Raw genomic sequence first — 18,268 nt, forward strand, 5'->3', positions numbered from 1 at the left:
CCTTCTCCAGTCTGTGTGGATAGCTTTTAAATTAAGGGCAACTGCTTTTGTTGTGTGTGTGTGCGTGTTGTGTCAATTTATGTTTGTGCGTGCATGCATGCCTACGCACCTACACAACAGTCACGGTTTCTCCTGGGGAAAATGAATTGCTGGTTTAAGGACTCCTGCTTTGGCCAGTGGGTGGACTAGAAAACCTCCAGGGTCCCTCCCAGCCCTAAGATGGTCCTTTGACCCTCAGAGAAAGGTCTCTCTTAGCTTGATCCCAGGTTGGAAGCACTACTGATAAACCACCAATTTATCTTTTTTTTTTTTTGGACCAGGTAAAAAGTTAGGATTTAGATAGTCCTCAATTTACAACTGTTCACTTAGTGCCTTTTCAAAGCCACAATGGCACTGGAAAAAAACCTGACTTCACCCATTACAGCTATCACAGAATCCCAGGTGATGGCAAAGTCCAGACGTTTGGCAACTGGTCCATAATTATGACGGCCGCAGCGTCTCAGGGTCAGGTGATCCGCTTTTGCGGCCATCTTGACAAGCATAGTCAGTGGAGGGAGCCAGATTCACTTCACAGCCGTGTGACTCACTTAACAACTGCAGTTATTTACTTAACCACAGTGGCAAAGGAAGTGTTACAGAGTGGGGCAAAGCTGACTTTGCAGCTGTCTTGCTTAGCAACAGAATTGTTTGGGCTCCAGTCTCGTCATAGGTCAAGGACTACCTGTAGTCCTAGGTAGCCTGTTTTATACCTTTTTTAAATTAATTAATTTATTTTATTTATTAATTGGACTTATATGCTGCCCCTCTCCGTGGACTTGACAAAAATTTTCCTATCTGAGGAAAATCCCTTCGGATGGCCACAACTAAAAGCAAGCAGGTTTGTAACGGGTGGAGTTATGTATGGTGGGTCTCCATCCTTGTCCACCAGGCCATGGTTTTCCTCAAAGGAATTTCTCACTTTCTTTTTCCTTGCAAACCTTTGGCTTCTTGTCTAAGAACCGAAGAATCTTCTTGGATGAGAAGCGAAACGTTTTCAAGGAGGGGGGGGGGAATTTTCCAAGTTGCGCTTTGAAAGAAAAACACTTTTGGGGACTAGAGCTGGGGTCTCCAACCGTGGCAACTTTAAGACTGGTGGACTTCGACTCCCAGAATTCCTCAGCTGAGTGTTGAAGTCCACAAGTCCTAAAGGCTGGAGGCCCTGGACTAGAGGGTTGAGTTTGAGGGTCTTGGAAGCGATGTGCTGCTCATACCCTTCCAAGCCATCCCTCAGAAGACCCCTTGCGAGGGGGTGGGTGGGATTTCCAAGCCCTGTCCTCTCCCCCCCCCCACCTCTTCACCCGGAGCCCCTCGTAGTAATTGCAACCATTTCCATGCAGCTTCTCAGGGCAGCAAGGAGCTCCTTAACATCCCCAGCTGGCCCACAACTCCCATTTTCAACTCCGTCCTCCCGAAGAATGGAAAAACCCGTGGAAGAGAAAAAAAACCCCAGCGAGATGATTGGCAAGCTGCCTGATGTATGAGGGATAGGCTGAATTCAGGTCGGAAAAATGAAAGCACTGAGGTGGCTAAACTCTTTGAGGCTGACGTAAATTTGGGGGGGCGTCTGGCAACGACGCTCAGGGAAGCACCCCCTTATCCCTGGCGGGAGAGCCGGATCGTGTGAGCTATTCGTTTTATTTTACACACCGCGCACACTTCTCCACACACACCTGTCGCCCTGGCTTTGGTGCGTCGAGGACTTCGCCGGCAGGGATGCCTCGAACCCAAGCCAGGGTCCATCCGACACAGGAACCACCTCCAAACCAGCACAACACACACACACACACATACAGACCCGGGAAAAAACCCTGTACGTTTTCAGCACGGGTTTTGTGCACCCTTTTACCCACCCATGATGGGAAAAGTGCATGGCTCCCCTGTGCTGAAAACGGACACCATTGCGCTAACAAACTGTCATCGCCTTTGTTTGCCTGGGCTCCCCCGAAGAGCCAGAACTGGGGATGTATGACTGACAGGTAAGTCTTGCATAAAGATGGATGAAGTTAACCCTGCGGGAAAGCGGCCAGTATCTTTACGGTAGACTGAGTAATGATTCCAATGACGATCACCTCTCCAAATTGGCAAAACTGACAATGGTGACTTGCCTTGAATGTTATTCAGGTAGGAAATTCTTCAACGCCATCCCATCAATTCCGAAGCCCAAGAGCCAGTAGGTCCTCCATAAATAATTTACTTCCGTTACCTAAAGGCTATCAATTAAATGAATGTAGAGATCAATTAACCATCCTTTAGTCATTATCTCCAGGCAAGTTTCATGCTACAGTGATACCATGCCTTACAAACCTAATTGGTTCCAGGACTAGGTTTGTAAGGTGAAAGGTTCGTAAGACAAAACATTGTTTCCCATAGGAATCAATGTAAAAGCAAATAATGCCTGCAAACCCATTAGAAAAATCCAAACTTTAAGGCTTTAAAAAAGAAGCAGCAGGCAGACAAAGTGAAGGCTAACAGAGTGGAGACGGACAGTGAGGAGAAGCGAGGAATGGAGCTCCCAACGAAGGTTAACGCCGCCCCAAATCTCTCCCAAAATCGCCCCTTAAAAGCTTCCTATCTTGCCCCAAATTCCTTCAAAAATCGCCCCTCCAGCCGCTTCCTATGCCAACCAAATTGAGGTCCTAACAAAGCCAAATGGAGTAAAGAAAGGCAGCAAGGAGAAACGAGGCATTTTGAAAGGAGAAGTAAGTTTGGAAGACTTTGCTAGTGATTTGGGGTGGCTTAGGAAGCTTTTGGAGTGGCGATTTTTGGGGGAATTTGTCTCCCAGAATCCCCCTGCCAAGATTCCTTAAGAAGGAATGACTTCATTATCTAGAACCCCCCAGACAGCATTCCTTAAGAGGGAAGGATTTTGTCTCCCAGAATCTCCCAGACAGCATTCCTTGAGAGGGAATGACGTCATTATCTAGAACCCCCCCAGACAGCATTCCTTGAGAGGGAATGATGTCATTATCTAGAACCCCCCCAGACAGCATTCCTTGAGAGGGAATGACGTCATTATCTAGAACCCCCCAGACAGCATTCCTTAAGTGGGAAGGATTTTGTCTCCCAGAATCCCCAACACAGCATTCCTTAAGCGGGAATGACGTCATTATCTAGAATCCCCCAGACAGCATTCCTTGAGAGGGAAGATTTTGTCTCCCAGAATCCCCAAGCCAGGATTCCTTAAGAGGGAATGATGTCATTATCTAGAACCCCCCAGACAGCATTCCTTGAGAGGGAAGATTTTGTCTCCCAGAATCCCCCAGCCAGGATTCCTTAAGAGGGAATGACGTCATTATCTAGAACCCCCCAGACAGCATTCCTTAAGAGGGAAGATTTTGTCTCCCAGAATTCCCCAGACAGCATTCCTTAAGAGGGAAGGATTTTGTCTCCCAGAATCCCCCAGACAGCATTCCTTAAGAGGGAAGGATTTCGTCTCCCAGAATCCCCCAGACAGCATTCCTTCAGAGGGAATGACGTCATTATCTAGAACCCCCCAGACAGCATTCCTTAAGAGGGAAGGATTTCGTCTCCCAGAATCCCCTAGACAGCATTCCTTGAGAGGGAATGACGTCATTATTTAGAACCCCCCAGACAGCATTCCTTAAGAGGGAAGAATTTCGTCTCCCAGAATCCCCCAGGCAGCATTACTTGAGAGGGAATGACGTCATTATCTAGAACCTCCCAGACAGTATTCCTTGAGAAGGAATGATGTCATTATCTAGAACCCCCCAGACAGCATTCCTTAAGAGGGAATGACGTCATTATCTAGAACCCCCCAGACAGCATTCCTTAAGAGGGAAGGATTTTGTCTCCCAGAATCCCCCAGACAGCATTCCTTGAGAGGGATTGACGTCATTATTTAGAACCCCCCAGACAGCATTCCTTGAGAGGGAATGATGTCATTATCTAGAACCCCCCCAGACAGCATTCCTTGAGAGGGAATGACGTCATTATTTAGAACCCCCCAGACAGCATTCCTTAAGAGGGAAGGATTTCGTCTCCCAGAATCCCCCAGACAGCATTCCTTAAGAGGGAAGGATTTCATCTCCCAGAATCCCCCAGACAGCATTCCTTGAGAGGGAATGACGTCATTATCTAGAACCCCCCAGACAGCATTCCTTGAGAGGGAATGACGTCATTATCTAGACCCCCCCAGACAGCATTCCTTAAGAGGGAAGGATTTTGTCTCCCAGAATCCCCCAGACAGCATTCCTTAAGAGGGAATGACGTCATTATCTAGAACCTCCCAGACAGCATTCCTTGAGAAGGAATGATGTCATTATCTAGAACCCCCCAGACAGCATTCCTTAAGAGGGAATGACGTCATTATCTAGAACCCCCCAGACAGCATTCCTTAAGTGGGAAGGATTTTGTCTCCCAGAATCCCCCAGACGGCATTCCTTGAGAGGGATTGACGTCATTATCTAGAACCCCCCAGACAGCATTCCTTGAGAGGGAATGACGTCATTATCTAGCCCCCCCCAGACAGCATTCCTTAAGTGGGAAGGATTTTGTCTCCCAGAATCCCCCAGACGGCATTCCTTGAGAGGGAATGACGTCATTATCTAGAACCCCCCAGACAGCATTCCTTGAGAGGGAATGACGTCATTATCTAGACCCCCCCAGACAGCATTCCTTAAGAGGGAAGGATTTTGTCTCCCAGAATCCCCCAGACAGCATTCCTTAAGAGGGAATGACGTCATTATCTAGAACCTCCCAGACAGCATTCCTTGAGAAGGAATGATGTCATTATCTAGAACCCCCCAGACAGCATTCCTTAAGAGGGAATGACGTCATTATCTAGAACCCCCCAGACAGCATTCCTTAAGTGGGAAGGATTTTGTCTCCCAGAATCCCCCAGACGGCATTCCTTGAGAGGGATTGACGTCATTATTTAGAAACCCCCAGACAGCATTCCTTGAGAGGGAATGACGTCATTATCTAGAACCCCCCCAGACAGCATTCCTTGAGAGGGAATGATGCCATTATCTAGAACCCCCCAGACAGCATTCCTTGAGAGGGAAGATTTTGTCTCCCAGAATCCCCCAGCCAGGATTCCTTGAGAGGGAATGACGTCATTATCTAGAACCCCCCAGGCAGCATTCCTTGAGAGGGAAGATTTTGTCTCCCAGAATCCCCCAGACAGCATTCCTTGAGAGGGAATGACGTCATTATCTAGAACCCCCCCAGACAGCATTCCTTGAGAGGGAATGATGTCATTATCTAGAACCTCCCAGACAGCATTCCTTAAGAGGGAAGATTTTGTCTCCCAGAATCCCCCAGCCAGGATTCCTTAAGAGGGAATGACGTCATTATCTAGAACCCCCCCCAGACCATTCCTTGAGAGGGAAGATTTTGTCTCCCAGAATCCCCCAGCCAGGATTCCTTAAGAGGGAATGACGTCATTATCTACAACCCCCCAGACAGCATTCCTTAAGAGGGAAGATTTTGTCTCCCAGAATTCCCCAGACAGCATTCCTTGAGAGGGAATGACGTCATTATTTAGAACCCCCCCCCAGACCATTCCTTGAGAGGGAAGATTTTGTCTCCCAGAATCCCCCAGCCAGGATTCCTTAAGAGGGAATGACGTCATTATCTAGAACCCCCCCCCCAGACCATTCCTTGAGAGGGAAGATTTTGTCTCCCAGAATCCCCCAGCCAGGATTCCTTGAGTGGGAATGACGTCATTATCTAGAACCCCCCAGACAGCATTCCTTAAGAGGGAAGAATGTCGTCTTCCAGAATCCCCTAGACAGCATTCCTTGAGAGGGAATGACGTCATTATTTAGAACCCCCCAGGCAGCATTCCTTGAGAGGGAATGACGTCATTATCTAGAACCCCCCAGACAGCATTCCTTAAGAGGGAAGGATTTCGTCTCCCAGAATCCCCCAGACAGCATTCCTTGAGAGGGAATGACGTCATTATCTAGAACCCCCCAGACAGCATTCCTTGAGAGGGAAGATTTTGTCTCCCAGAATCCCCCAGACAGCATTCCTTGAGAGGGAATGATGTCATTATTTAGAACCCCCCAGACAGCATTCCTTGAGAGGGAATGACGTCATTATCTAGAACCCCCCAGACAGCATTCCTTGAGAGGGAATGACATCATTATCTAGACCCCCCCAGACAGCATTCCTTAAGAGGGAAGGATTTTGTCTCCCAGAATCCCCCAGACAGCATTCCTTGAGAGGGAATGACGTCATTATCTAGAACCCCCCAGACAGCATTCCTTGAGAGGGAAGATTTTGTCTCCCAGAATCCCCCAGCCAGGATTCCTTAAGAGGGAATGACGTCATTATCTAGAACCCACCAGACAGCATTCCTTAAGAGGGAAGATTTTGTCTCCCTGAATTCCCCAGACAGCATTCCTTGAGAGGGAATGACGTCATTATCTAGAACCTCCCAGACAGCATTCCTTAAGAGGGAAGGATTTTGTCTCCCAGAATCCCCCAGACAGCATTCCTTGAGAGGGAATGACGTCATTATTTAGAACCCCCCAGACAGCATTCCTTAAGAGGGAAGGATTTCGTCTCCCAGAACCCCCCAGACAGCATTCCTTAAGAGGGAAGGATTTCGTCTCCCAGAATCCCCCAGACAGCATTCCTTGAGAGGGAATGACGTCATTATCTAGAACCCCCCAGACAGCATTCCTTAAGAGGGAAGGATTTCGTCTCCCAGAATCCCCTAGACAGCATTCCTTGAGAGGGAATGACGTCATTATTTAGAACCCCCCAGGCAGCATTCCTTGAGAGGGAATGACGTCATTATCTAGAACCCCCCCAGACAGCATTCCTTAAGAGGGAAGGATTTTGTCTCCCAGAATCCCCCAGACAGCATTCCTTAAGAGGGAATGACGTCATTATCTAGAACGCCCCAGACAGCATTCCTTAAGAGGGAAGGATTTTGTCTCCCAGAATCCCCCAGACAGCATTCCTTGAGAGGGAATGACGTCATTATCTAGAACCCCCCAGACAGCATTCCTTGAGAGGGAATGACGTCATTATCTAGAACCCCCCAGACAGCATTCCTTAAGAGGGAAGGATTTTGTCTCCCAGAATCTCCCAGACAGCATTCCTTGAGAGGGAATGACGTCATTATCTAGAACCCCCCAGACAGCATTCCTTGAGAGGGAATGACGTCATTATCTAGAACCCCCCCAGACAGCATTCCTTGAGAGGGAATGATGTCATTATCTAGAACCCCCCAGACAGCATTCCTTAAGAGGGAAGGATTTTGTCTCCCAGAATCCCCCAGACAGCATTCCTTAAGAGGGAATGACATCATTATCTAGAACCCCCCAGACAGCATTCCTTGAGAGGGAATGACGTCATTATCTAGAACCCCCCAGACAGCATTCTTTAAGAGGGAAGGATTTTGTCTCCCAGAATCCCCCAGACAGCATTCCTTGAGAGGGAATGACGTCATTATCTAGAACCCCCCAGACAGCATTCCTTGAGAGGGAATGACGTCATTATCTAGAACCCCCCAGACAGCATTCCTTAAGAGGGAAGGATTTTGTCTCCCAGAATCTCCCAGACAGCATTCCTTGAGAGGGAATGACGTCATTATCTAGAACCCCCCCAGACAGCATTCCTTGAGAGGGAATGATGTCATTATCTAGAACCCCCCAGACAGCATTCCTTAAGAGGGAAGGATTTTGTCTCCCAGAATCCCCCAGACAGCATTCCTTAAGAGGGAATGACTTCATTATCTAGAACCCCCCAGACAGCATTCCTCAAGACGGAATGACGTCATTATCTAGAACCCCCCAGACAGCATTCCTTAAGAGGGAATGACATCATTATCTAGAACCCCACAGACAGCATTCCTTGAGAGGGAATGACGTCATTATCTAGAACCCCCCAGACAGCATTCCTTCAGAGGGAAGGATTTTGGCTCCCAGAATCCCCCAGCCAGGATTCTTTAAGAGGGAATGACGTTATTATCTAGTACCCCCCAGACAGCATTCCTTGAGAGGGAATGACGTCATTATCTAGAATCCCCCCAGACAGCATTCTTTAAGAGGGAATGATGTCATTATCTAGAACCCCCCAGACAGCATTCCTTAAGAGGGAATGGCTTCATTATCTAGAGCCCCCCAGGCAACTTTCCTTAAGAGGGAAGGATTTTGTCTCCCAGAGTCCCCCAGACAGCATTCCTTAAGAGGGAATGACTTCATTATCTAGAACTTCCCAGACAGCATTGCTTAAGAGGGAATGTCGTCATTATCTAGAACCCCCCAGACAGCATTCCTTAAGAGGGAAGGATTTTGTCTCCCAGAGTCCCCCAGACAGCATTCCTTAAGAGGGAATGACTTCATTATCTAGAACTTCCCAGACAGCATTGCTTAAGAGGGAATGTCGTCATTATCTAGAACCCCCCAGACACCATTCCTTAAGAGGGAAGGATTTTGTCTCCCAGAATCCCCCAGCCAGGATTCCTTAAGAGGGAATGACGTCATTATCTAGAACCCCCCAGACAGCATTCCTTGAGAGGGAATGACGTCATTATCTAGAACCCCCCAGACAGCATTCCTTAAGTGGGACTGACTTCATTATCTAGAACCCCCCAGACAGCATTCAGCATTCCTTAAGAGGGAGTGACTTCATTATCTAGAACCCCCCAGACAGCATTCCTTAAGAGGGAAGGATTTTGTCTCCCAGAATCCCCCAGACAGCATTCCTTAAGAGGGAATGACTTCATTATCTAGAACCCCCCAGACAGCATTCTTTAAGAGGGAATGACATCATCTAGAACCCCCCAGACAGCATTCCTTAAGAGGGAAGGATTTTGTCTCCCAGAATCCCCCAGACAGCATTCCTTGAGAGGGAATGATGTCATTATCTAGAACCCCCCAGACAGCATTCCTTAAGTGGGAAGGATTTTGTCTCCTAGAATCCCCCAGACAGCATTCCTTAAGAGGGAATGACATCATTATCTAGAACCCCACAGACAGCATTCCTTGAGAGGGAATGACGTCATTATCTAGAACCCCCCAGACAGCATTCTTTAAGAGGGAAGGATTTTGTCTCCCAGAATCCCCCAGACAGCATTCCTTGAGAGGGAATGACGTCATTATCTAGAACCCCCCAGACAGCATTCCTTGAGAGGGAATGACGTCATTATCTAGAACCCCCCAGACAGCATTCCTTAAGAGGGAAGGATTTTGTCTCCCAGAATCTCCCAGACAGCATTCCTTGAGAGGGAATGACGTCATTATCTAGAACCCCCCCAGACAGCATTCCTTGAGAGGGAATGATGTCATTATCTAGAACCCCCCAGACAGCATTCCTTAAGAGGGAAGGATTTTGTCTCCCAGAATCCCCCAGACAGCATTCCTTAAGAGGGAATGACTTCATTATCTAGAACCCCCCAGACAGCATTCCTCAAGACGGAATGACGTCATTATCTAGAACCCCCCAGACAGCATTCCTTAAGAGGGAATGACATCATTATCTAGAACCCCACAGACAGCATTCCTTGAGAGGGAATGACGTCATTATCTAGAACCCCCCAGACAGCATTCCTTCAGAGGGAAGGATTTTGGCTCCCAGAATCCCCCAGCCAGGATTCTTTAAGAGGGAATGACGTTATTATCTAGAACCCCCCAGACAGCATTCCTTGAGAGGGAATGACGTCATTATCTATAACCCCCCAGACAGCATTCCTTAAGAGGGAAGGATTTTGTCTCCCAGAATCCCCCAGACGGCATTCCTTGAGAGGGAATGACGTCATTATCTAGAATCCCCCCAGACAGCATTCTTTAAGAGGGAATGATGTCATTATCTAGAACCCCCCAGACAGCATTCCTTAAGAGGGAAGGATTTTGTCTCCCAGAATCTCCCAGACAGCATTCCTTGAGAGGGAATGACGTCATTATCTAGAACCCCCCCAGACAGCATTCCTTGAGAGGGAATGATGTCATTATCTAGAACCCCCCAGACAGCATTCCTTAAGAGGGAAGGATTTTGTCTCCCAGAATCCCCCAGACAGCATTCCTTAAGAGGGAATGACTTCATTATCTAGAACCCCCCAGACAGCATTCCTCAAGACGGAATGACGTCATTATCTAGAACCCCCCAGACAGCATTCCTTAAGAGGGAATGACATCATTATCTAGAACCCCACAGACAGCATTCCTTGAGAGGGAATGACGTCATTATCTAGAACCCCCCAGACAGCATTCCTTCAGAGGGAAGGATTTTGGCTCCCAGAATCCCCCAGCCAGGATTCTTTAAGAGGGAATGACGTTATTATCTAGAACCCCCCAGACAGCATTCCTTGAGAGGGAATGACGTCATTATCTAGAACCCCCCAGACAGCATTCCTTAAGAGGGAAGGATTTTGTCTCCCAGAATCCCCCAGACGGCATTCCTTGAGAGGGAATGACGTCATTATCTAGAATCCCCCCAGACAGCATTCTTTAAGAGGGAATGATGTCATTATCTAGAACCCCCCAGACAGCATTCCTTAAGAGGGAATGGCTTCATTATCTAGAGCCCCCCAGGCAACATTCCTTAAGAGGGAAGGATTTTGTCTCCCAGAGTCCCCCAGACAGCATTCCTTAAGAGGGAATGACTTCATTATCTAGAACTTCCCAGACAGCATTGCTTAAGAGGGAATGTCGTCATTATCTAGAACCCCCCAGACAGCATTCCTTAAGAGGGAAGGATTTTGTCTCCCAGAGTCCCCCAGACAGCATTCCTTAAGAGGGAATGACTTCATTATCTAGAACTTCCCAGACAGCATTGCTTAAGAGGGAATGTCGTCATTATCTAGAACCCCCCAGACAGCATTCCTTAAGAGGGAAGGATTTTGTCTCCCAGAATCCCCCAGCCAGGATTCCTTAAGAGGGAATGACGTCATTATCTAGAACCCCCAGACAGCATTCCTTGAGAGGGAATGACGTCATTATCTAGAACCCCCCAGACAGCATTCCTTAAGTGGGACTGACTTCATTATCTAGAACCTCCCAGACAGCATTCAGCATTCCTTAAGAGGGAGTGACTTCATTATCTAGAACCCCCCAGACAGCATTCCTTAAGAGGGAAGGATTTTGTCTCCCAGAATCCCCCAGACAGCATTCCTTAAGAGGGAATGACTTCATTATCTAGAACCCCCCAGACAGCATTCTTTAAGAGGGAATGACGTCATCTAGAACCCCCCAGACAGCATTCCTTAAGAGGGAAGGATTTTGTCTCCCAGAATCCCCCAGACACCATTCCTTAAGAGGGAATGACGTCATTATCTAGAACCCCCCAGACAGCATTCCTTGAGAGGGAATGATGTCATTATCTAGAACCCCCCAGACAGCATTCTTTAAGAGGGAAGGATTTTGTCTCCCAGAATCCCCCAGACAGCATTCCTTGAGAGGGAATGACGTCATTATCTAGAACCCCCCCAGACAGCATTCCTTGAGAGGGAATGACGTCATTATCTAGAACCCCCCAGACAGCATTCCTTAAGAGGGAAGGATTTTGTCTCCCAGAATCTCCCAGACAGCATTCCTTGAGAGGGAATGACGTCATTATCTAGAACCCCCCCAGACAGCATTCCTTGAGAGGGAATGATGTCATTATCTAGAACCCCCCAGACAGCATTCCTTAAGAGGGAAGGATTTTGTCTCCCAGAATCCCCCAGACAGCATTCCTTAAGAGGGAATGACTTCATTATCTAGAACCCCCCAGACAGCATTCCTCAAGACGGAATGACGTCATTATCTAGAACCCCCCAGACAGCATTCCTTAAGAGGGAATGACATCATTATCTAGAACCCCACAGACAGCATTCCTTGAGAGGGAATGACGTCATTATCTAGAACCCCCCAGACAGCATTCCTTCAGAGGGAAGGATTTTGGCTCCCAGAATCCCCCAGCCAGGATTCTTTAAGAGGGAATGACGTTATTATCTAGAACCCCCCAGACAGCATTCCTTGAGAGGGAATGACGTCATTATCTAGAACCCCCCAGACAGCATTCCTTAAGAGGGAAGGATTTTGTCTCCCAGAATCCCCCAGACAGCATTCCTTGAGAGGGAATGACGTCATTATCTAGAATCCCCCCAGACAGCATTCTTTAAGAGGGAATGATGTCATTATCTAGAACCCCCCAGACAGCATTCCTTAAGAGGGAATGGCTTCATTATCTAGAGCCCCCCAGGCAACATTCCTTAAGAGGGAAGGATTTTGTCTCCCAGAGTCCCCCAGACAGCATTCCTTAAGAGGGAATGACTTCATTATCTAGAACTTCCCAGACAGCATTGCTTAAGAGGGAATGTCGTCATTATCTAGAACCCCCCAGACAGCATTCCTTAAGAGGGAAGGATTTTGTCTCCCAGAGTCCCCCAGACAGCATTCCTTAAGAGGGAATGACTTCATTATCTAGAACTTCCCAGACAGCATTGCTTAAGAGGGAATGTCGTCATTATCTAGAACCCCCCAGACAGCATTCCTTAAGAGGGAAGGATTTTGTCTCCCAGAATCCCCCAGCCAGGATTCCTTAAGACGGAATGACGTCATTATCTAGAACCCCCCAGACAGCATTCCTTAAGAGGGAATGACATCATTATCTAGAACCCCACAGACAGCATTCCTTGAGAGGGAATGACGTCATTATCTAGAACCCCCCAGACAGCATTCCTTCAGAGGGAAGGATTTTGGCTCCCAGAATCCCCCAGCCAGGATTCTTTAAGAGGGAATGACGTTATTATCTAGAACCCCCCAGACAGCATTCCTTGAGAGGGAATGACGTCATTATCTAGAACCCCCCAGACAGCATTCCTTAAGAGGGAAGGATTTTGTCTCCCAGAATCCCCCAGACAGCATTCCTTGAGAGGGAATGACGTCATTATCTAGAATCCCCCCAGACAGCATTCTTTAAGAGGGAATGATGTCATTATCTAGAACCCCCCAGACAGCATTCCTTAAGAGGGAAGGATTTTGTCTCCCAGAGTCCCCCAGACAGCATTCCTTAAGAGGGAATGACTTCATTATCTGGAACTTCCCAGACAGCATTGCTTAAGAGGGAATGTCGTCATTATCTAGAACCCCCCAGACAGCATTCCTTAAGAGGGAAGGATTTTGTCTCCCAGAGTCCCCCAGACAGCATTCCTTAAGAGGGAATGACTTCATTATCTAGAACTTCCCAGACAGCATTGCTTAAGAGGGAATGTCGTCATTATCTAGAACCCCCCAGACAGCATTCCTTAAGAGGGAAGGATTTTGTCTCCCAGAATCCCCCAGCCAGGATTCCTTAAGAGGGAATGACGTCATTATCTAGAACCCCCCAGACAGCATTCCTTGAGAGGGAATGACGTCATTATCTAGAACCCCCCAGACAGCATTCCTTAAGTGGGACTGACTTCATTATCTAGAACCCCCCAGACAGCATTCAGCATTCCTTAAGAGGGAGTGACTTCATTATCTAGAACCCCCCAGACAGCATTCCTTAAGAGGGAAGGATTTTGTCTCCCAGAATCCCCCAGACAGCATTCCTTAAGAGGGAATGACTTCATTATCTAGAACCCCCCAGACAGCATTCTTTAAGAGGGAATGACGTCATCTAGAACCCCCCAGACAGCATTCCTTAAGAGGGAAGGATTTTGTCTCCCAGAATCCCCCAGACAGCATTCCTTAAGAGGGAATTACGTCATTATCTAGAACCCCCCAGACAGCATTCCTTGAGAGGGAATGACGTCATTATCTAGAACCCCCCAGACAGCATTCCTTAAGAGGGAATGACGTCATTATCTAGAACCCCCCAGCCAGGATTCCTTAAGAGGGAAGGATTTTTGTCTCCCATAATCCCCCAGCCAGGATTCCTTAAGAGGGAATGATGTCATTATCTAGAACCCCCCAGACAGCATTCCTTAAGTGGGACTGACTTCATTATCTAGAACCCCCCAGACAGCATTCCTTAAGAGGGACTGACTTCATTATCTAGAACCCCCCAGACAGCATTCCTTAAGAGGGAATGATGTCATTATCTAGAACCCCCCAAACAGCATTCTTTAAGAGGGAATGACGTCATCTAGAACCCCCCAGACAGCATTCCTTAAGAGGGAAGGATTTTGTCTCCCAGAGTCCCCCAGACAGCATTCCTTAAGCGGGAATGACGTCATTATCTAGAACCCCCCAGACAGCATACCTTAAGAGGGAAGGATTTTGTCTCCCAGAATCCCCCAGACAGCATTCCTTGAGAGGGAATGACGTCATTATCTAGAACCCCCCAGACAGCATTCCTTGAGAGGGAATGACGTCATTATCTAGAACCCCCCAGACAGCATTCCTTAAGAGGGAAGGATTTTGTCTCCCAGAATCTCCCAGACAGCATTCCTTGAGAGGGAATGACGTCATTATCTAGAACCCCCCAGACAGCATTCCTTGAGAGGGAATGATGTCATTATCTAGAACCCCCCAGACAGCATTCCTTAAGAGGGAAGGATTTTGTCTCCCAGAATCCCCCAGACAGCATTCCTTGAGAGGGAATGACGTCATTATCTAGAATCCCCCCAGACAGCATTCTTTAAGAGGGAATGATGTCATTATCTAGAACCCCCCAGACAGCATTCCTTAAGAGGGAAGGATTTTGTCTCCCAGAGTCCCCCAGACAGCATTCCTTAAGAGGGAATGACTTCATTATCTAGAACTTCCCAGACAGCATTGCTTAAGAGGGAATGTCGTCATTATCTAGAACCCCCCAGACAGCATTCCTTAAGAGGGAAGGATTTTGTCTCCCAGAGTCCCCCAGACAGCATTCCTTAAGAGGGAATGACTTCATTATCTAGAACTTCCCAGACAGCATTGCTTAAGAGGGAATGTCGTCATTATCTAGAACCCCCCAGACAGCATTCCTTAAGAGGGAAGGATTTTGTCTCCCAGAATCCCCCAGCCAGGATTCCTTAAGAGGGAATGACTTCATTATCTAGAACTTCCCAGACAGCATTGCTTGAGAGGGAATGTCGTCATTATCTAGAACCCCCCAGACAGCATTCCTTAAGAGGGAAGGATTTTGTCTCCCAGAATCCCCCAGCCAGGATTCCTTAAGAGGGAATGACGTCATTATCTAGAACCCCCAGACAGCATTCCTTGAGAGGGAATGACGTCATTATCTAGAACCCCCCAGACAGCATTCCTTAAGTGGGACTGACTTCATTATCTAGAACCTCCCAGACAGCATTCAGCATTCCTTAAGAGGGAGTGACTTCATTATCTAGAACCCCCCAGACAGCATTCCTTAAGAGGGAAGGATTTTGTCTCCCAGAATCCCCCAGACAGCATTCCTTAAGAGGGAATGACTTCATTATCTAGAACCCCCCAGACAGCATTCTTTAAGAGGGAATGACGTCATCTAGAACCCCCCAGACAGCATTCCTTAAGAGGGAAGGATTTTGTCTCCCAGAATCCCCCAGACACCATTCCTTAAGAGGGAATGACGTCATTATCTAGAACCCCCCAGACAGCATTCCTTGAGAGGGAATGATGTCATTATCTAGAACCCCCCAGACAGCATTCTTTAAGAGGGAAGGATTTTGTCTCCCAGAATCCCCCAGACAGCATTCCTTGAGAGGGAATGACGTCATTATCTAGAACCCCCCCAGACAGCATTCCTTGAGAGGGAATGACGTCATTATCTAGAACCCCCCAGACAGCATTCCTTAAGAGGGAAGGATTTTGTCTCCCAGAATCTCCCAGACAGCATTCCTTGAGAGGGAATGACGTCATTATCTAGAACCCCCCCAGACAGCATTCCTTGAGAGGGAATGATGTCATTATCTAGAACCCCCCAGACAGCATTCCTTAAGAGGGAAGGATTTTGTCTCCCAGAATCCCCCAGACAGCATTCCTTAAGAGGGAATGACTTCATTATCTAGAACCCCCCAGACAGCATTCCTCAAGACGGAATGACGTCATTATCTAGAACCCCCCAGACAGCATTCCTTAAGAGGGAATGACATCATTATCTAGAACCCCACAGACAGCATTCCTTGAGAGGGAATGACGTCATTATCTAGAACCCCCCAGACAGCATTCCTTCAGAGGGAAGGATTTTGGCTCCCAGAATCCCCCAGCCAGGATTCTTTAAGAGGGAATGACGTTATTATCTAGAACCCCCCAGACAGCATTCCTTGAGAGGGAATGACGTCATTATCTAGAACCCCCCAGACAGCATTCCTTAAGAGGGAAGGATTTTGTCTCCCAGAATCCCCCAGACAGCATTCCTTGAGAGGGAATGACGTCATTATCTAGAATCCCCCCAGACAGCATTCTTTAAGAGGGAATGATGTCATTATCTAGAACCCCCCAGACAGCATTCCTTAAGAGGGAATGGCTTCATTATCTAGAGCCCCCCAGGCAACATTCCTTAAGAGGGAAGGATTTTGTCTCCCAGAGTCCCCCAGACAGCATTCCTTAAGAGGGAATGACTTCATTATCTAGAACTTCCCAGACAGCATTGCTTAAGAGGGAATGTCGTCATTATCTAGAACCCCCCAGACAGCATTCCTTAAGAGGGAAGGATTTTGTCTCCCAGAGTCCCCCAGACAGCATTCCTTAAGAGGGAATGACTTCATTATCTAGAACTTCCCAGACAGCATTGCTTAAGAGGGAATGTCGTCATTATCTAGAACCCCCCAGACAGCATTCCTTAAGAGGGAAGGATTTTGTCTCCCAGAATCCCCCAGCCAGGATTCCTTAAGACGGAATGACGTCATTATCTAGAACCCCCCAGACAGCATTCCTTAAGAGGGAATGACATCATTATCTAGAACCCCACAGACAGCATTCCTTGAGAGGGAATGACGTCATTATCTAGAACCCCCCAGACAGCATTCCTTCAGAGGGAAGGATTTTGGCTCCCAGAATCCCCCAGCCAGGATTCTTTAAGAGGGAATGACGTTATTATCTAGAACCCCCCAGACAGCATTCCTTGAGAGGGAATGACGTCATTATCTAGAACCCCCCAGACAGCATTCCTTAAGAGGGAAGGATTTTGTCTCCCAGAATCCCCCAGACAGCATTCCTTGAGAGGGAATGACGTCATTATCTAGAATCCCCCCAGACAGCATTCTTTAAGAGGGAATGATGTCATTATCTAGAACCCCCCAGACAGCATTCCTTAAGAGGGAAGGATTTTGTCTCCCAGAGTCCCCCAGACAGCATTCCTTAAGAGGGAATGACTTCATTATCTGGAACTTCCCAGACAGCATTGCTTAAGAGGGAATGTCGTCATTATCTAGAACCCCCCAGACAGCATTCCTTAAGAGGGAAGGATTTTGTCTCCCAGAGTCCCCCAGACAGCATTCCTTAAGAGGGAATGACTTCATTATCTAGAACTTCCCAGACAGCATTGCTTAAGAGGGAATGTCGTCATTATCTAGAACCCCCCAGACAGCATTCCTTAAGAGGGAAGGATTTTGTCTCCCAGAATCCCCCAGCCAGGATTCCTTAAGAGGGAATGACGTCATTATCTAGAACCCCCCAGACAGCATTCCTTGAGAGGGAATGACGTCATTATCTAGAACCCCCCAGACAGCATTCCTTAAGTGGGACTGACTTCATTATCTAGAACCCCCCAGACAGCATTCAGCATTCCTTAAGAGGGAGTGACTTCATTATCTAGAACCCCCCAGACAGCATTCCTTAAGAGGGAAGGATTTTGTCTCCCAGAATCCCCCAGACAGCATTCCTTAAGAGGGAATGACTTCATTATCTAGAACCCCCCAGACAGCATTCTTTAAGAGGGAATGACGTCATCTAGAACCCCCCAGACAGCATTCCTTAAGAGGGAAGGATTTTGTCTCCCAGAATCCCCCAGACAGCATTCCTTAAGAGGGAATTACGTCATTATCTAGAACCCCCCAGACAGCATTCCTTGAGAGGGAATGACGTCATTATCTAGAACCCCCCAGACAGCATTCCTTAAGAGGGAATGACGTCATTATCTAGAACCCCCCAGCCAGGATTCCTTAAGAGGGAAGGATTTTTGTCTCCCATAATCCCCCAGCCAGGATTCCTTAAGAGGGAATGATGTCATTATCTAGAACCCCCCAGACAGCATTCCTTAAGTGGGACTGACTTCATTATCTAGAACCCCCCAGACAGCATTCCTTAAGAGGGACTGACTTCATTATCTAGAACCCCCCAGACAGCATTCCTTAAGAGGGAATGATGTCATTATCTAGAACCCCCCAAACAGCATTCTTTAAGAGGGAATGACGTCATCTAGAACC

At 47.6% G+C, this 18,268-nt stretch overlaps 1 protein-coding gene across 3 annotated transcripts in view; it reads left to right on the forward strand.

The window, feature by feature from the left end:
• SETD2 (SET domain containing 2, histone lysine methyltransferase) overlaps window positions 1-18,268 on the forward strand; it is a 114,885-nt gene that overhangs the window by 58,438 nt on the left and 38,179 nt on the right. The window contains exon 14 of one of the 3 annotated variants that reach the window (XR_011556964.1): window positions 1,377-1,538. The exons of 1 other annotated variant lie outside the window; for it this stretch is intronic. Coding sequence is in view for 1 of the 2 variants with exons in the window: in XM_070729610.1 (XP_070585711.1) it covers window positions 1,377-1,514 (138 nt within the window). In the remaining variant the exon portion in view is untranslated. The remainder of the gene's footprint in view (window positions 1-1,376; window positions 1,539-18,268) is intronic. One more of the 3 variants, XM_070729610.1, reaches the window with a different exon arrangement.

The sequence above is a fragment of the Erythrolamprus reginae genome, chromosome Z (genome assembly GCF_031021105.1).
Source record: "Erythrolamprus reginae isolate rEryReg1 chromosome Z, rEryReg1.hap1, whole genome shotgun sequence".
In the NCBI taxonomy this organism is placed as follows: domain Eukaryota; kingdom Metazoa; phylum Chordata; class Lepidosauria; order Squamata; family Dipsadidae; genus Erythrolamprus; species Erythrolamprus reginae.